Below are 21090 nucleotides of genomic sequence, written 5' to 3' on the forward strand. Positions count from 1 at the left end.
CATAGGAGTAGTGGGTTTGGTTTAGTTATTTAGGGCGAGAAAATTCAAAGTCTTATCGATTAGAAAATCTGCACCAAATAAAAACCCTAATTCAAAGTCTTTTTTTCTTTTTCTGAGGGAACCCTAACTCAAAGTCATTCTTGTTACATTTTTTTTTAATAAATATATTATTACTTATTGCTACATCGAGTCTGTGTTTCAGTTATTTAGGGAGAAAAAATTCGACCCAATAAAAAAGTTAGATTACTAAGAGGCAAATTCTATGGTACACTCAAAGATTTGAGTGTATTGGTACATATAATCATTAAATTAATAGTTAAATGTGTTATTTTTTTGAAGAGAAAAATTATTTTCTATCACCTATAATAGTAATAATTAAATCTTATTTATCAAAAACGTCGACGAAATAAAATTTAATTTTTCTGAATTTTTAGTACTCATAATAGAGAATTTTGATTATTTTTTATAATAAAATGAAAAAAAATAGTATGATTTTTATAAACAATGAAATGATGTTTTTTCTCATGAAATGATATTTTCTAAAATACAAATATCAAGAAATAGCTCTTTATTTCTTAAAATGTTAGTTAATTTATAGATTTTTGAAGTAAGAGTACCGGTAGACCTTAATTTGCAGGTGTACCGTAGAAGTTCCCTTATTAATAACATCGGTGCCTTAGTGAGTTGTGAATAGGTAGTATGTGGTACCTGGTTCGATCCCCATCAGGAATTTTTCCTTAAAAAAAAGTTAGATTGATCAATTTAATCTACTAACAATATATAAAAACTTAGCAAATTCTCATAATTGTCCTCTCTTAAACTCATGATCATTTTATGTGCTTAATGGAAATTTGTAAAGTATAAAATCAATTTGTTTACTCTTTCTTCTTCTTATTATTCAATTCCTTTCATTAAATATAGGAAAAAAAACAATCTATTATGGCATAAATATAGAAAAATAATTTATTCTCATCTACTTTAATTTTTTTATAAGGCAAGATCAAAATGACGTAAAAAAGGAGTGGTTCCCAACTAAGTTGGTACCTAATTCTAATCTTTTAACAGTTGCTCATAAATATTATTAAAAAAAAAGGAAAAGTTACACAAAAACTGGGGAAACCTAACCTAGAAAAACCACACAAGTGTATAAGTCAACCCAAACGGGTGATACAAAACTTAAAACAACACTCAAGTGTATCAATCTCTAATTAATCATAAAACTAATTACAGAGCTTCAATGCGGTGATTGAACCCTCAATCAACACTGGGCGGTTCATGTACCTCAACTCCCTGCAACAATGGCAACAAGCTAAACGACTCTTTTGAGTCCCACAATCCAAACTAAACAAAGTGAATGACAGATCTAAAGCTAGTGTATGAATCGTCTGCCAACACAGAAACAATCAAGATCCATCAACTCCCTCATCCATTTACTAACACAATAGACAAAAAATTCTTCACGTCATTTCTGACCACACAATATGAATTCAGACTCACAACTAAACCGACTTTGAAGACGAAAGAGCGTTCCTCCGTATCAAGACTGGTAAGTGAAATTATCCGCCAACATGGAATCAACCAACTTCACGTACCCATCACTTATGGCGATGAAAACCATGTTAAGATTACGGCCGCGGATCAACCTGAAGCAGGCCATGATCACAAAGCCTTTTCCCTTTCGAGCACTACGGTCCAAATCACATCCCAAAGTTAAAGGAATTTAATGTCGAACCTGACCAAACTTGAAGCCAACCCAATCAAAGAACCAGAACCGTCACCACCATCAATAGGTAGTGACAATTTGTAAACCACCACGAGCCACTTGCGCTGCACCGGCCACCGGAAGCGAACAACAACCATCAGTCGGAAGTAGAGAGTGATACACAACATGAGATCATACCCCCACCATGAACCACCGGCGCATCCACTGGAAGGACTGGTGTCGTAGTGGTGCGGATAGCAAAACACCGACCCTCACACCACCCACCACCGCGGCTACATTTTGAGAAGGAAGGAAAAGCGATGATGGCGACGAGGAATGAAGAGAAAGGAGATCTCAGACGGCGGTGATTTGGAGGAAGCGTTTCGGTTTCCAAGGCCATTTACTTTAATTTTTTAATTCACTAATTTACATAATAAAAAAAAAATCAATAGAATCACTACATTAATGTTGATAATTTTAAAATAATCATTAATTTTTAAGATTTAAGCATATCATTTTTCTCATATCGATATATATATATATATATATATATATAATTTGATTTTTTTTAGATATAAATACATAAAATATGTAACAAGTTTGGTGCAAAAATTGAGTGGTGTTTTTAATATAAAATAAAAATTTATTTAATAGAAACACCACGTTGATGTTTATATTCTGAAAATAATCATGTGTTTCCAATATTTTATCATAGCGAATTTCTCATATATATATATATATATATATATATATATATATATATAAAGAAAATAAATCATTTCGGCTCGTTTGGGCTGCTTTTTTCTCTTTTCAAAATTACTCTCAACTTTCAATACAAATAACACATATAACAAATAGATAAAAGTAAATTCGAATATTAAAATAAAAGTGTAACAACACGATATGAGTGTATATATATATATATATATATATATATATATATATATATATATATATATATATATAGACACACACACACACACATATATATATATGTACAATTTTTTTCGTTTATCCTTTAAAAAGTTAAACAAATTAGATCAGTATATCTATAATTACTTTTTCGTTATCCCAATTATACTCTTAAACAATTTTTTCTATCATAAAGATAGTTGTTGATGTCATTAAAAAAATAATAATTTATATTGTATTTTTTTGTTATATTTTGGTGTCATTGAAATAGATAATCATGATTAGTTTGATTTGTTATAATTTGAAAGGATAAAACATTTATATTTTTTTAAACACTGCTCATAATTTTCAAACGTTAGCGCAATAAAAAGAACAAAAGACCGGCACGTGAATGTCTGTCTTTTCGCTAGTGTATATAAAATTTGTTTTTGCAGTTATAAGCATTTAAAATTGGCAATAGGAGCGATGCAAACAATGAACAGTGTTTTGCATATAAAATGATTTTTTAATAGAAACACCATTAATGTTGATATTTTGAAAATAGTCACGGTTTTTCAAAATTTTATCATATCTACTATCAAATATCGGTATATAAAAATTATCTTCTGCATATATAAGCATATAAAATCTTCAACGAGTGTGGTTGAAATATTTAACGGTGTTTTAAATATAAAATAAAATAAATATTTAACGTTGTTTTAAATAAAAATTTGTTTTAAATATAAATCTTCACTACAATAATGTTGATATTTTGAATATAGTCATGAGCTCCAAAATTTTATCATATCGACTTTCTCATATATGCACATAAAAATTTGTTTTTGCAAATATAAATACATAAAATCTGCAACAGGTGCGGTGTAAACATTGAACATTGTATTGTATATAAAATAAAAAGTTATTTAATAGAAACACTACATTAATGTTTATATTTTGAAAATAGCCAATGAGTTTCCAATATTTTATCATATCGGCTTTCTCATAAAGTTTGTTTCTGCAGATATAAGCATTTAAAATCTTCAACGAGAGCGGTGCAAACGTTGAACGATGTTTTTTATATAAAATAAAAATTTATTTAATAGAAACACTACATTAATTTTGATTTTGAAAATAATCACGAGTTTTCAAAATTTTCTCATATGATCGGCTATCTCATATATGTACATAAACATTTAATCGATTTTTGTATATATAAGAGAAAAATATTCAATAAAAATATTATATTAATACTCATAATTTTCTTTTTTGAGGAAATAATACTCATAATTTTCATTTAATATCTCTAAAATATTCGACAAATTAACATTATAAAATATTTTTTTATATAATTATCATTTCGCACGAGGTTTTTACTTGTTTTTATAATACTCTTCCACCACCCGCTCATCGTGGAAGCGGTCTATGAACGAGTTGAGAAGCTCATCATATCTGTTTCAAAATCACCAGACGTGTTGTATTCTTCTGGAGTAGCTTGCGTGCCATTATGCTCCTTTCAATGTAATTCAAGAGCAGAACCCTTCCAGGTGGTAGTTGGTTAGGGAAAAAGGGTTATCTGTATATAGTTCCTGTCAAACCCACAAACATGTTATCATTACCATACCTGCCAAAACTATAGGCACATTCTAAAGTGCAGTGAGCTTCCACTTTTGCAATAGAAATTCAAATATTTACCTAATGTTTGCACTCCTTGGTTTCAACTCGCCATCTATCAAGCATTCTGATCTAATGGCTTCTTTTGGATAGGAAATGGACACTGCAGCAACTGGAGGCTGTAATAGAACTTTTAAAGTGCTTAAAATAAACTCAAACTTTCAATCATTTTAGTTTGAGTACGATTCCTTTACACGATAGTTTACCACCATTCCTATATTGGCTGGAATCTATGGTTGAGTCCCTAACGATAGTTAACTACTGTTCACATACGAACGATAGTTAAATTTCATTGGGGGTATTTTTCGAAGTTTGAGATGTTCGTAAGCAATTGCTAGATGTCTAAAGAGGAATTTTCTTCCATTTCACAAACCCCATAGACTGTTATTTTAATAGGTAATCGGTCTAAAAGTGTTAAAGCCAGAAAAAATAAATTTTTTTTTTGAGGTAAACAAATGTTTAGGAACTAAATTATATTTTCTTTTTTGGTCGATGTGATTCAAGCTAACGAGCCATTTGCGAGCTTAAATCTAATCAAGTTCGAACTGAAAATAATGTTTATAGAAACTCGAGCTGAACCAATTTTTCAAACTAGTTGAGTTGAACCAAATTCAACTCGATTCATTTCGGCCCTAAAGTTTAACTATCATTGTACTTCTTCACTAGAGCATTCAATGCTCGATGCTTACAGAAACCCAAGTGATTCCAAAAATGAATCCAGTCCTCTAGAAACAACAAATTGCATTGGTGGTACAAAATGGAATGAATTAAAATAGGATCATAACATATTTTTTGAAACATAACTAAAATATTTTAGTCTGTTCCACCTAAAATAAAGTATAATACACTAACATTTTTTAAAATATGAATTATATACGTTATAACTTATATAATAACATATTTTCCTTTTTTAAACAGATAGGTTATTTGACAAATCCTATACAAGACAAAATAATGAACTTTGTAGGCTAAATCTGCAGATCGAATCATGAAATTGATATTAGAGCTCTGATTCAGCTTATTGAAGAGCAGGAGTGGATCTTGACTTGTTTTTGTTGGTAATAACAAAAATGCAAGTATAGGATGCAGGGGACTAAGACTTACACTTGAGGGAAAGATTGTTGGGTTTAAGTGTGAGTGATTAGTAATAGTCTGACTTCAACTATGAACAAGTGTAAATGTTGGATATATAAAACACATGGCTCGTATTTTCAATGTCTTAAGAACTTTGGTTGATATGTGGTGTCCCAATCTTGTTGTGGTCTTAGATCATTAGTTCGTTGTTGCTCCCAATGCCTTGAGCATTAATGTTGGGGAAAGCAGTTTCAGTTTTAGGGTTTTGTTGATAACTTGGTTAGGAAGAAACAGATTTTGTTATTGAATGAATAAAGATTGAAAGAATTGAAAAGAGGGAATGAATTGTGTAAAAGTTGCATTGTTTATTCATAGAGGGATACAATATATATATATATATATATATATATATATATATATATATATATATACACACAAAGATGTACCCTGTTACTTGTGTATCAAGTAACTAATCAACACATAACTATCTACCTAAAATAAAGGAAAACAGTTAGTTACTTATGAAGCAAGTAACAAACCCTAACAGGAAAACAAAAAACATGGATAAGGTTTGAATTACACCCTAATAATTAGAACCAATTTCAAGTAGCAATTGAACCCCTGGTGTATGCTTTTTCCGTATCTCTTATTTTTTAGCCGGGATGATGCTCTAACCATGAGAATTGACTACATTCTCACCACTCTCACCTTCTTCAACCTAATGTGCATTCTCTAATCAATGCAATGTTGCTAATTTTATAAAACAAATAAATTCATGGAAATTAAAAAAAAAAACCAACACTCAAGTAAAGCAAATTGTGATTAAGATGAACAACCCAACACAACTCATTCCATGGAAGTAGGCATGGACAAAGTTTTGGTTTCGAGCCAACATTGATTCTTAACCGAACTGTTTTCAAGTTAGGCAAAACCTATCCAAACAAGTTCTACTTCAGTCCGAAAAACGCTGAATCTGTGAACTGGATCTTTTCTTTTTCTTTTTTTAAGAAGTTAAACCAGCTCACCAAAATTGGCACCAGAGAGATTGAAACTTGAGACTTTGAGGAGGAGTACACTCCAAGGTCCTAAGCCAACACCACCAAACCAACCCACGTATATACAAACTATGCGTCCCTTATAGAGAGTCGATAGAACGATATACTTTAACCTTATTTTAGGCAATAATTAAATTAAAACGATAAAAGTTATAATTATATAATTCAAAAAAAAATAAGGGTGTAACTTTTATCGTTTTAATTTAATTATTGCCTAAAATAAGGTTAAAGTATATCGTTCTATCGACTCTCTATAAGGGACGCATAGTTTGTATATGGTATGCGTAACTGGAATGTTACAATATGCATCGAGGAGAAAAAAGTTGCTATTGTATCAACTGAACCGAAATGTTTTTCTAAATGAAAGCTTCTATAACTTATATATATATTTTCCATTCATAGTATCCATAAAACAACATAGAAGCCAAAACACTAACAATAATTCACAGTGGTAAACATTATAACTCTTACTAAAGAAAGTAAATTGGTACTATATTATTTTTGAGAAACGTGAAGGATTCAAATACATGAATCCAGAGATTAGTAAAAGAAAACAAAGAGAGAGTTCAAATTTTCTCTGCAAACCACTGTTAGAATCTGAGAAGAAAAAACACTAAAGAAAAACACAAGCACAATATATTGAATCAAAGAAGTGCATCTATGATCTTAAAGTGGATATAATCAATAATCATAAGGCTTGCACCCTTTGGAAGCAAGCACACATGAAAGTTATCTCCAAACAAACTACATTTGAAGTTATGCATACAAATTTCCTTAAACATTCTGTTATGATACCAATAGAAGAATCACTCTCTTCTCTTCTCTCTGTGAGCTTTATGCTTTCTTAGGATATTAGTCTTGTAATTAGGCTATAGCATTTTTATCGTTGTTGATTTACTGAGTTGTTACACATTCAAATATATAAATCCACCTTTAAGTATAATAAATGAAATAAGATAGGAATGATTATTTAGCAAGTCGCAGTAATAAGTAAAAAAAAAATTGCATTTAAGTAAATAAATCTTAAGCATGCTATCTAGTTATTATAGTGCATCCTTGCTTAATCAGATCTCTTGGGAAAACTACAAAATCTTTTAGATAGTATCCTCATCCCTTCTATAACTTCTGCTGTGGTGTGAAGTTGGTTCTGGGTTTTAGCTGAAAAAATAACACCATTTTCACGTTACCAGACAAGTATAACATCAAGAAATCAATAGAATTGGAAGCCGTCCAATCTTTATGTCAACATCTCTAAGAATTCAGAGGCAAATTGAATGCACTTTAACCTTAATCGATGTATGAGGTCAACCTTTGCTGACAGTGCGTTTTGAAGCAAAAAATTCAGATATTCATTAGGTATGGATGATTTGTGCGTTTGTACTTTCAGTGACTTCAAGTTACACAAGGAAGGAAACTCAGCCTTCAATGTGGTAGGAATTGAGTCGAGAATCTAAGCAAGGAGGGATGACTATGAATGAGAATCAATTTAACACAAGTCATACTCTTCGACAAAAATTATAACTGAAAAAACAAGCATATTAAGAAAAAAGTTGTCGTAGTAAAAAACGAAACCAACCAAACATGCCATAAAGTACCTGAAGAGTAGTTGAGTTGATTGTCAATGATTCGATATTAGCAAGCTCAACCAACCAGTTGTATAGAATCAATGAAGTCTTTGCAGATTCTGACAAACTTCGTAAACCTATAGTTGCATGTTTGACAGAAGATAGGCTGCTCTTGCTCCCACAGAGTTGCTGAACCGAAGAAATACCCTTGTAAACAAAGGTACAGAGATTTGGAGTGTATAACTCGAAGTTGCAATAGTCTAACTCCCAGTAGCCATAGTCTATTGTTAAATTGGTGAGTGTGGCACTCGATATGCAAAGGTTTTGTTTATCAAGAACAATACAATTTTGAACAATCAAGCTATTCAACCTCTTAAAAGCTGAAAAAGGCTCAACACGGCCATCATCGTCTGCACCAAAGTCAAAGGACTTTAAAAACAGGTTGGTTAATGCTGGAAAATTCAAAGAATTTGGAAATAATGTCCTTTGAGGAAAAGCAACAGAAATGTGAAGTGATGTTAAAGTGTCACATGAAAAGAAGTAAGACCAATTGTATTGAATACTTATAACATTGATTCGTACTCGCTTGACATTATGTGAAAAAGCGTATCTGACAATACATTCAAGATAACTTTGATACCCACCAAGATGCTCCTCACAAAAATCAAGAACTTCCAGTGCGGATGAGTGATCACGTGTACCAAAAAATCGATGAAAGAAACTTTCGAAATCTCTGATATTCTTAAAGTGTGAATAACATATTATAAAGCTTGGAAGACGCTTCCAGAGATTTTTCCATCTTTTGGACAAAACACAAGTTTGAACTGCGCATTTGGTGTTCAAAAAAGAGAGTATGTGAAGTAAAACACAATCAGGTAAATCACTTAATTTGTCGGCATTATCATCCCCGACGCCGTTATATTGTTTTCGGATTTCTTGCAGTAGAAGAAACACCCAGTAATGCCAGAATGTTACCTCGGCCAATGACATGAGATTCATATTGAGTTGAGTAAAAACCAACCCAGCCTGCTTTGATTGTGCGATTCTGTGGAATTTTGAAAATTAAAAGCAAAGTGAGAAATATATATAACTCGGTATTCTGATAAGTAAAAACCCTAATTGTGTGAATAAAACTCCTATGAGATAATACCGCAAATAAAAATCTGCACTATATCATAGGATTAGTAGGTTTGGTTTAGTTTATTAGGGTGAGGAAAATTCAAAGTCTTATCGAGAAGAAAATCTGCACCAAATCAACCCTAACTCAAAGTCATTCTTATTACAAACCCTAACTCAAAGTCATTCTTATTAATTTTGTTAAATATATATGTGTATATGTATTATTACTTATTGGTACATCGAGTCGGTGTGTTTCTGTTATTTACGGAGAGAAAATTCGACCCAATAAAAAAAGTTAGTTTGGTCAATTTAATCTACTAACATCAACTAATCTACTAAAATTGTATAAAAATTGTATATCAGCAAAGTCTCATAATTGTGTTTTCTTAAACTCATTATCGCCCTAATTTTATGTGTTTAATCGTAAATTCTCAAAATATAAAAACAATCTATTATTGCATAAATATAGGTGTTAGGTTTGTATATTGTAATTGGTCGCATTTTCTTAAAACTAGTGTTCTAACAAGATGTTAGCCAGGATATCTTGACATGTTGGTACAACATCGTAGTGTGTCTTGTTTCGCTTTCTTGGAAGATTTACTTTAAGCGTGAGATCTCTGAAGATTCTATGAAGATATGATTCACGTAGTGTGTCGACCAAGAAGTGTGTGTTTTCTAGAAGCAGCAAATGGCGGTTTAAGCTTTGTTGTGTTTCCTAAGAATGATGTCAAAACATTTAAGGAAACAACATATATGCTTCCGAAATATTGTGTTGAAGACCGGATTGGATCAAGAAGCGTGTTTAGCCCGAATTGTCCATCAAACCCATGCTATTCTCAGGCTATAGTATTCGTCGTCATAAGAACATCAAAAATATTTCCTTCTCAGTAGATCATACGTTTCATCATCTCACACATTTCACACTTAAACACCAAGTAAAAAACATCATCGATTTATATGCATATGGACTCTGTCCTAAGACCTATATGAATGTGGTACCACACCTATGTTGAGGCAAAATCCCTAATTAATTTTAAAGATAATAAACCAATATGATTAAAGAATTAATGGACTTTGATTAATTCCTTGGTATTTAACTTGTGCTCTTGAGTGTTTTACTAAGACAGGAACAAGTTTTAAATCATACCAAGAATCAAGAAATCAAAGGACATTTGAATTCATGATCTAACACTGAGGTCAGAAAGTTAGATCAGAATGTTGCTCGAAGATCAGAACGTTCAAGCAGAGATCAGAAGGTTGTTCTTATACAAGCCAAGAATCTCAAGAATATTGATCAAGGTCATGCAAGGCACGTGTGACATGAATATATGTCCAGGAAAGTACATTTGCATGGATCAATCAAGCAATAATTAAAGGCATATACAAGGATTATGTCAAAAAGGATATTCAATGTTCATTTAAGACTATGAACATTGATGTACTAGGAATATTCCACAAGGGAATATCATCCTAGATGTTAATATCACTGCTCTTCATTGTTGTTTCACTATTAGGATTTGACTACATCAAATGGTAGTCTTACAAATCATCCTAAGTGAAACAAATGGAACATTCTGATGGTCAGAATGTTCAGCTCTGCACATGCTTACTTTATGAACAGTATTGTAGGTGAAAAAGCAAAAAGCAAAAGCAAAGCAAATCTGTCATGCTTCATCAGAGATAGACACGCATAGAAGTTGGTACAGTACATTTAATAGGAGTGCAAATTAGCATAGGAGAGCTTCGGAGGATTCGAAGGACTTAATCGTACTTCTCTCAATTTTCTAAAACAAATCTTTATTTGCTTTTAATCAGTTTATGTTACAAAACAATTCAACTGCCTCGGGCATCAATACAATTTATTACATCCTTTTTAATAATGAAATTGCTAAGTAGAAGTTAAATACAGTCCTTGTGGATACGAATTTATTTATTACTTCGATTGAATTTGGTACACTTGCCAAATATACATCAAGTTTTTGGCGCCGTTGCCGGGGACTGTTGAATCATTTCAACTTGATAATTTCGTTATTATTTAGGATTTCTGTCATTTATATTTTTGTTTATATATAAAAAAAATTGAAAAAAATAATAATTATGATTTGATCCCTTCATGTTTATCTCATTGTAATTTGCTGCTAAAAAGTTATCCAAATTTAGTAGCTATGATGGACAGGTTAGTAGACAGGTTACGTCTTTATGACATAGAAGAGATTGTTACGTTGCAGTATGAAAAATATTTGCTATCTGTGAAGATAAAACATTGCGACGATAAAATCTCAAGATTAAATACGAGATGTGATCTTTATGAGGCAAATCAACCAGGTAGTGATTGTGAAGGGAAGAAAGAGGTGGTCAACATAGATTATAACTCTCAACTTGAAAATATTTTAGATGATTTTTTGATGTCAAATCAAGTTTCATTTGAGAAGTTTGATGTTCAGTGTGGTAATTTTGTTAGGGTGAGAAAATTCAAAGTAAAAAAAAAAATCTGCACCAAATAAAAACCCTAACTCAAAGTCATTCTTATTACTTTTTTTAAATAGATATATTATTACTTATTGGTACATCGAGTCGGTGTGTTTTAGTTATTTTAGGGAGAGAAAATTCGATCCAATAATTTTTGTCAAAAAAAAATTAGATCCAATAATAATAGTTAGATCCGATAAAAAAAAAAGTTAGATTGGTCAATTTAATCTACTAACAGTATATAAAAACTTTCTTTCAAAAAAAAAAGTATATAAAAACTTAGCAAATTCTCATAAGTGTGTTTAATAATATATAAAAATTTAGTAAATTCTCATAATTGTCCGCTCTTAAACTCATGATCACCTTACGTTTATGTGTTCAACGGTAATTTTGTTAAATATAAAATCAATTTGTTTACTCTTTCTTCTTCTTATTATTCAATTCCCTTAAATATATGAAGAAAAAAAAACTTTTATGGCATAAATATAGGAAAATAATTTATCCTCATCTACTTTAATTTTTAATTCACTAATTTACATAAAAAAAAAATCAATAGAAATACTACATTAATGTTGATATTTTTAAAATTATCATTAGTTTTCAAAATTTAAGCATATCATTTTTCTCATAACGATACACACACACACACACACACAATTTGATTGTTGAGGATATAAACATAAAATCTGCAACGGATTATTTCCAAAATATAAACAATGTAGTGTTTCTATTAAATAATTTTTGTTTTGCATATAAAATAAAAAATTATTTAATAGAAACACTAGATTGTTTATATTTTGGAAATAATCACGAGTTTCCAATATTTTATCATATCGACTTTCTCATGTATGTATGTAAAATTTGTTTCTACAGATATAAGCATTTCAAATCTGCAACGGGAGCGATGCAAACATTGAACGGTGTTTTACATCTAAAATACAAATTTATTTAATAGAAACATTACATTAATGTTGATATTTTGAAAATAATAACATATTTTCAAAATTTTATCATATCGACTATCACATATTGGTATATAAAAGTTTTCTTCTGCATATATAAGCATAAAAAATCTTCAACGAGTGCGTTGAAATATTTAACGGTGTTTTAAATATAAAATAAAATTTATTTAATAGACACTACATTAATGTTGATTTTGAAAATAGTCATGAGTTTCAAAATTTTCTCATATTGACTTTCTCATATATGTACATAAACATTTACTCGATTTTTGTATATATAAGAGAAAAATATTCAATAAAATCATTACGTTAATACACATAATTTCTATTTAATTAATAGAATAATTGTCTTGCCTCTTTCATATATGAAATATGTATATATACAGAAGTGTTGAATCAGATTGATTCTACAAAATTAAAGCCTATTTAATTTACATAAAGTTATTACTAAAGGCCTATTTAATTTACATAAAGTTATTACTAAAGGTTATTCAATACAAAAGTTATTACTAAGAATATTTCCTATTCTAATACACCCCCGTAGGCGAAACTGGAGGTTGACGAATGTTGAGACTATCTCGGAAGTCATCGAACAGCTGCAGTGGAAGACCCTTAGTAAAAATGTCAGCTATCTGGTAGCATGACGGAACATGCATTACGCGAACTTGACCGCGAGCAACCTTTTCTCGCACAAAATGAATATCCATCTCAATGTGTTTTGTGCGTTGGTGTTGGATGGGATTACCTGATAAATAGACAGCACTAACATTATCACAATATACCAGAGTGGCTTTCGTGATAGGACACTGAAGTTCTAATAGAAGATTTCGAAGCCAACAAGATTCGGAAACAACATTAGCAACACCACAATACTCCGCTTCTGCACTGGAACGAGAAAGAGTTGGTTGTCGTTTAGCAGACCATGAAACTAAATTATCTCCAAGGTAAACACAATAACCGGATGTGGACCTGCGGGTGTCTGGACATCCTCCCCAGGCAGCATCTGTATATGTGGTGAGTTTGTCAACTGTGGAGGGATAGAGATGGAGGTCGTGAGTGCTTATGCCTTTAATGTATCTAATGATTCGCTTCAAGGCAGTCATGTGTTGCGTTTTTGGATCATGCATAAAAAGGCATACCTGTTAAACGGCATAAGAGATGTCAGGTCGTGTGTGTAAGAGGCATTGATATCCATGACCTGGAAAGTAATCTGAAATGTCTCAGGACCAATGGTAATTGGCAAGTCTACTTCCCCGAGAACATCCTTGCGAGATCCATCGAAAGCCTTAACCAGATAGCTGCTACCCCTCAGGGAAATTCCATGATGGCTTAATTGCCTTAGTGTGGACTCAGGCATTACATTCAACGATGATCCAGTGTCCACCAAAACGTTGGATATCATGTCAGACCCACAGTGCACCGAGATATGTAGAGCCAAGTTGTGATACTTCCCTGCTTCGGGGAGTTCATCATCACCGAATCCCAAACTGTTGCAAGCAGTAATATTACCCACTATTCCATTGAATTGCTCCACAGAGACTTCGTGATCAACGTAAGCTTGCTCAAGTATCTTCATCAACACCTTCCTGTGAGCTTCTGAGCTCATGAGCAGAGACAGGATGGATATCTTTGACGGGGTTTGCAGCAACTGGTCAATAATCTTATAGTCACTTTTCTTGATGAGCCTCAGGATTTCGTCCAGATTGGACTCTTCAATAGATTGGCCTGCTGGGCCAGTATTCTTGTCAACAGGAGGAGCAACTGGTGGAGTTACCGTGGCAATGGGTGTAACTACCTTCTTTTGAAACAAGGGTGGACGGACTTTCCCGCTTCTGAGAGCTGTAACTTCACTAGCAACATTATCAACTGTAGCTGGAGATACCAAAGGCACCTCCACCCCGTTCTCAATCATGGTTGCATTATACTTGTAGGGAATTGCTTTGGTAGAGGTATAAGATACCGGACCAGGTAACCTGATCACCAAAGGCTCAACATTCTTTGCCTGAGATACACTTTCAACAGGAGAGTCATGGAACACTGGTACAATCACACATACATCACTGGTAATCAAGTGCTTGTCATCCATTAGACTCTGGATATCACTTTGCACAACGCCACAGCCCATAGGATTCCGAAGACATTCTGAACAAGAAGCATGATCATGTTTGAACAGAGAAGCCTGGCAAAGTTTGACATGTAATGGCACCAAGGGAGTAATGACATTGCGGACATCCAACATGGGATCCTCTTGAGGAACAGGGATTCTTTTAAAGGTCTCAATCATGTTAACAGCAGCATGGTTTGGAAGCGGGTTGTCAAGAACATGAGGAACACTATTCTCAAAAGTCAACCGTCCCTTTTCTATCAGGTCTTTCACAATATATTTCAGAGCAAAGCAACCTTCAACATCGTGGCCTTGAGCGCCCTGATGGAACTCACACGTCAGATCCTGTCGGAACCCGGGAGGCAATGGATTAGGCGGAGGCTTGCCTGGTCTAGTGACACAGTGTCCCTTAGCCAGTAGAGTTGGGAGCAGCTCACCATACCGCATTGGTATTGGTGGAAAAGAAGGTTTGGGTCGGGGACCCTGTTGTTGCTGCCGTTGCTGTTGAGCGGGAGGCTGTTGTTGTACTTGCTGAGGAATGGCATTGACGGGCATTGGTGGTTGACCCGGTGGTAGAGGATACTGTTGATAGAATGGCGGGAAGAAGGGATGTTGAGAGTACTGCATGTAGTGATAGGGCAAGGGCAATTGTGTAGCAGCTGCAGATGGGTTACCAGATACCATCCCTACGTCAGATTCTTTCCTCTTGTGGTGACCATTGCCATACTTCTTTGGTGCACTGGTTGAAGATTCACCTTTCTCAAGAACAATAATACCATCTCGGACGGCCTCCTCTAGGCGAGTTCCCATGGTAACCATATCAGAGAAGTTGTTTGGGGCAGAGAATATCATCCTCTCTTTATATTCCTTCTTCAGAGTCTTCAGGAATGTCTGTGTTAACTCTTCCTCATCCAGTCGAGGAGAAACACGGGCAGCTGCCCCTCTCCACCTCTGAGCATATTCACGGAAGGTTTCATCTGATTTTTGAGATAGGGCTTTAAGAGAGTCCCTATTTGGCCTTATACGGGTATTGAACTCATATTGACCTTCAAAAGCAGCAGCGAGTTCTTCAAAAGTATGGATGTTGTCTTTGCTCAGACTAGTGTACCAATCTGCTGCATCATCGGTCAAGCTACTCTGGAAGCAATGGATCATCAGCGCATCATTATCTGTGTAATTAGCCATCTTTCGGACATACCGGATAACATGGTTATGTGGGCAAGAAGTCCCATTGTATTTGTCAAATTCTGGTTCTTTGAATTTCTTAGGAACCTCAAATCGGGATACCAAGCATAGATCACGAGCTTTAGCAGGAGCACCATTGTTTCCTCGGCTAGCCTTGACCTCACGGAGTTCTCCAGCCAACTCCCTCAACTGTCTTTTCATAGATTCCATTGCGGGATCTTGTCCACGCGGAGTATCAACATCAATCACCTGTTGCACAGTGTGTACAATAGGGTCGGTAACAACAGTGGTTACTTGAGGCATAGCAGTGGATACAGGAATCTGTCCTTGACCAGCGACACCAGAGACACCAGCAGCAGTATTAGGAGAGTAGTAAGATGAGAGGCCATAAGGACGGCCGTTGGGCATAACAAAGCGAGCATCAGTAGCCACAGTAGACAGTGGGATAGAGGGAATCACCTCAGCAGTAATTGGAACAGAAGTGGCTGGTTGTTCCTGTGCAGCCATCATAGTGGACATAGCGTCATGAGCCTTAGCCAAGTCTTCTTTCATAGCAGCCAATTCGGCACGGAGCTGAGCATTTTCTTCTTCAAAGTTAGCCATCATCCTTCTCTTGTGAAATCTTGTCTGATGAATTCTGTCTGGTTGGTAGACTTTACGAACACGAGCCACTTTTCAGACTGCGGCGGACAAAACCAGGGGGCAATGAGCACGAGAGAAGTTCTTTGTGACCAATGAATGCATATGATGCATGAAATGTGTTGATGCATATGCAAAAAGACTCTTTTTTGTGTCATCGAAGGGTTTTAGACAAATTAAAAACTTGTAAACATTACTAAATAACAATTAACATAAACGGGAATCAAACAACTAACATATAGTTTTACAAGACAAATCCAACATGAACAAATGGAAATAACAACAGGAAATGGAAATCCTCAAGCATAGGAAGTGGAAGCATCATCCTCAGACTCAGACTCATAGCTGCAGTATCGTGCATAGAAGTCACGGGCACCCCTAGCCCTCTTAGAGTCTCTCATAAGCAACCTATCTTTCTCTTCAATCTCTCTCTTAGCCTTAGCTAACTCTTTCTTCAGTGTCAAGACCTCATGAGTCTTCTGCTCATCCTTTCCATCCAAAGTCATGATCAAGTTCTCAGCCTCATAGTATCTAGCCCTCCACTGATGCTTCTCCCGACTCTCCATAGCTAGATGCTCCTGATACATCTCCTGGGTAGGTGGGAGTAGAGGCAAAGGCATGGTAGGAACAGATGCAGACACATATCTCATAGAGGGGTAAGGCATACCAATCTCCTCAGCTTGGTTTATCACCCACTGTGTATAGGCCTCATGAGCAATTCCGGACCTTACACCCATATGCTTCACCTCTTTCTTCCGAAGCTTAGTCCAAGCTTCCATGAAATCCTCTCTAATTCCGGTGGGAGCACTAGAGTAGTGAAAGAAATAAGGAGCCGTAGCAAGATTGATGGGCTTATCTTTCATCGGAAAACCAAATTGTCGCAAAGCAAGCTCCGGGTTATAGTTGATTCCACCCCAGGTACCAAGAAGAGGTACATTAAGAAACTTACCACCACCAAAGATAATTTCCTTAACCCTAGAAGCGGGAGTGAGCCAAACCACTTCATTAGGAGTGAGAGCCATAATCCTCTGTGAAATAGACCAATTCTCCGGGTTGTCATGGAAAGACTCCGGAAGGTGTGAAATAAACCACCTATAGAGGAGAGGCACACAACAAAGAATGTATCCACGACCCTTGCCAGAACGATCATGAATAGCATGGTATGTGTCAGCTAGCAAAGTAGGAACTGGATTCTTGGAGTGGAAGATCATAATAGCATTCATGTCCACGAAACCATCAAGATTCGGAAAGAGAATAAGCCCATAGATGAGAAGTGCCAGAATAGCCTCAAGAGTGTCCTGACAAGTGGTATTGAGATTGGCTTTCCCAAGAAGATACTCTGAAGTGAACCCTCGGATGCGTGCCTTAGTGACAAGATTCTTGGAGACATCGGTGGTCTTGAGATAGAGATCCTTAGCAATAACCAGTGGAGTAAGAGGAGGCTCAAGTCCTGAGAAAGGTACCCCCTTAGCAATAGACAGACCCATCAAGGAAGAATAAGCCTCTAGAGTAGGCACCAACTGAAAGTCTGGAAAAGTAAAGCACCGATACTTCGGGTCATAGAATTGCACTAGAGTGTGCACAAGCTTCTCATCCACATTAGTATGAAGAATAGGAAGTAAAGCCCCGTAACGACGTCGGAAACCAGTTGGATCCTCAATCTTGAGTGCCAAATCTCTCAAACTAGCCAAATCCACTTCCTTGAACTTGTAGGAATTAGTCCTCTTCATCCCTACAATGTTTACAAATTCAACTTGTCTAAGCCCTTCGATAACAATGCATGGAAAAAGTTTATGCATGTATGCATGTATGCATGAATGCATGATTATGTTCAAGTTCGGAGAAAACATGGTGGGTTAAAGTTCAAAGTCGAGGAGTCATGGGTGGACACGGTGTCCGGTGAAACTAGGGCTTTAGGAAATAGTAACCGGGTTCTAAAAAGGTTCCCAAGTTGCAACCTCTCCGACGTATCTCATGGTGTCACGAGACAACACTCGCTCCATGATTATCCGTGGAAGGTCTAACTTGAGTGTAGTATCGCGTGACGACTAAAACTCGAGACAACACTCGGTTTAGCCTCCGCACTACGTCCTAGAAAATGGCCATGGATGGGTTTGGTTATCTACGGTTCATAGCGTCATAGAACAATTAGAAGTAAAGTGCCTAAACGCGACAACACGCGCCGACAACATCACCCCCAAAATGCCTCAGCTATGTAGGATTGATCGCATAATCCAAAACACGAGGCAACCCCCGGAATGAATTGTCGATTATATCCCTCCTAAATCCTAAGTTCACTCAGCCCGGGTGCAGGACTTTTGATATTCTCACCCCACACGTTTGCAAGAAATTAAACATTTATTCACATAGGAAAGCAAGTAAAAGAGGCAAGTAAAAATACAAGCGCAAGCGTGGAAATAAAGACTAGGCGTAACTCTCGAATCTCCCCAGTGAAGTCGCCAGCTGTTTTATCTTGGTTTTCGGGTGTCAAACATTGATTGCGTTTGAACCTTTTTAACCGGTGATATCTTATTTTTTCTTGGTAAGGGAAAAAGTAAGCAAAACCCTTGAAAATCGAGGTCCGGGAGTTGTTTTCGCTACGGGAAGGTGTTAGGCACCCATAACGACTATAGTATCCTATAGGAACCGTCTTTAATTTCTACGCGCGCGCTTTATTTTTAAATGCTATTTGAAAATGTTATTTACACCTAAAAGTTACTAAATGAAGAATTGGAGGGAGAAGAATGTTTTTGAATTTTTATTTTAGTTGAATTGAAGGAATTTTGTTCCTTGCCTACGTACCCGTTTAAGGGATCAAATCCACCGTAGTTCTCTTCCAAAAAATGTTTTTGTTTTTGTTGGTTGATTTTAAGTTTGAATATTGGGGTTTGGAGAATAGAAAGAGGCCTCAAGGGCATGAGATTAGGAAATTGTGAGGTGGGATTAGTTATTTTGCAAAAGAAGTCAAAGTTTGATTATTTTTCATTGAAGTTTGATTAAGGAAACAAAAGGAAAATTCAATGGGGTTTTGACCCCAAGGTTTGTTATGAAAAAATGTTTGAGTGAAGTTTGTTCAAGTTTTTGGAAAATGATTTTTCTAAGTATAAAGCCTAAACATTCATCTAAACATGCATATTCTAGCTATATATCTAAAGTGAGGTGTGTGCATGTGTCGGTGCTTGTGTCGGTGTACATTATTAGAGTCCATTGTCCTCATTACATCATACCCTAGATACATCCTATGGCCTCTTTGCCAAGAAATTAAAGTTGCATAAGAAAAAATATTACAAAAATTCCTAATTTTTACATTCTAACTTTTTGCATGAAAATTAAATTGCAAGAAATAAAAGTGCAAGAAATAAAAGATGAATATATGATATGAAATGCTATGGAAATGAGACATGAAACAAAAAAACAATGGGATTAGTAGTACAAGATATAATATGGAAAATGAAGCAAGTAGAAATTGCATAACAAAATGAACAAGACTTAACCAAAAAGTAACAAACACTTTAGCCAAAAATGGGAAAATGGACTTGAAGAAATTGCACTAACACCAAAGCAAATTTAAGGCTTAAAGTTCTCATGCTAATGGTAATTTTCAAATGGTTCATTCCAGCCACATTATGAGAATTATAGGGACAAATATGAGCCAAGACCTATAGTGCATTTTCAAGTCCACTTTACACATTATTTCTCATGGCAACAATACACATTACTTATGAAACAAGAAAATCACAATTTGCATTTTCAAAACAGCCAAACAAACACAATTTTCAGAAGTAAACACATCACACATTTGCATATTAAGTTCAATTCAATGTGGCAAAATATTAGAACCAAAAGCATACAAAGATTTCACAAAAAATTGACAAGAAGTGACACAAAATCACAAGAGAATTCTACATAAACTCTTATCATTTTTTGACATGCCAAAGTATAAGAAACAAGTTTTAAGCATCAAATATAATTGCAAGACAATTAACAAGATTTTAGGATTTTTAGTAAGGCCTAACAAGAAAAGGAAAAAGAATTGAAACCAAGAGTATTAAAATATTTCCTCAATTTTTTGATGAATACTCAACATACAAATACATCAAGATTCATCAAAAAATGTCAAGGAAACGATTTGAACATTTGCTAGGAATTTTTTTTGAGGATTTTCGATGAACAAAGGTGCAAAAAGCAAGAAATGGCATGCAAAATAGCAAGAAACAAGCAAAAACGAAAAACTGCAAGAAGAGGACGTCCAGGCCCAAGGGAAATGGATCCTGGATCATCCAAACGCATCAGGCGCGTTGGATTGATCCAGGGAGCCAAAACCCTAGATCCAACGCTACAGAACGCGTGGGAGCATGATATGATGATGTACGCACACGCGTGGGATCACAAGGGAGTATAAAAGTAAAATCAAAGAAGAAAACCACACAATTCCTACACGTTTCTCTCTCTAGGTTATGTTTAGAGAGAGGTGCTCTGCAAGTGTTGAACGGAGAGGACGAACGGCGTGGTTTTCCAGCGCGGTGGCTGCCGGCGGCGCCGCCGCACTGGAAAACGAAACTTATCCTTTTCCTTAAAAAACTTATATCAAAACGATCCTCTTCTTCTCCTCTGTTCGAATTTGCAAATAATTTTTGGAAACAATCACGCAATT

General features: G+C 35.0%; 1 protein-coding gene across 1 annotated transcript; it reads right to left on the reverse strand.

Annotated features, from left to right (window-relative positions):
- Positions 1–4281: 4281 nt before the first annotated feature.
- On the reverse strand, positions 4282–13611 carry LOC146913156 (uncharacterized). The gene is made up of 3 exons (XM_085720877.1): positions 13043–13611; positions 7989–9003; positions 4282–4383 (listed from the first exon to the last, which is right to left on the reverse strand). Exons 1-3 carry the CDS (start codon positions 13609–13611, stop codon positions 4282–4284), a joined length of 1686 nt encoding a protein of 561 aa, XP_085577003.1.
- Positions 13612–21090: the final 7479 nt, after the last annotated feature.

This window comes from Medicago sativa, chromosome 6 (genome assembly GCF_051527215.1).
Source record: "Medicago sativa cultivar Bolivia chromosome 6, Bolivia_mono, whole genome shotgun sequence".
Lineage (NCBI taxonomy): Eukaryota > Viridiplantae > Streptophyta > Magnoliopsida > Fabales > Fabaceae > Medicago > Medicago sativa.

Excerpts from the sequence above, each read along its gene's own strand:
- LOC146913156 (XM_085720877.1), bottom strand. The coding sequence starts at position 13,611 with ATGACTGCCTTGAAGCGAATCATTAGATACATTAAAGGCATAAGCACT. Across the intron at positions 9,004-13,042 it reads CCAGTTTCGCCTACGGGGGT|AATCGCACAATCAAAGCAGG; the intron begins GTATTAGAATAG and ends AAAATTCCACAG. Across the intron at positions 4,384-7,988 it reads TCAACTCAACTACTCTTCAG|CCTCCAGTTGCTGCAGTGTC; the intron begins GTACTTTATGGC and ends GTTCTATTACAG.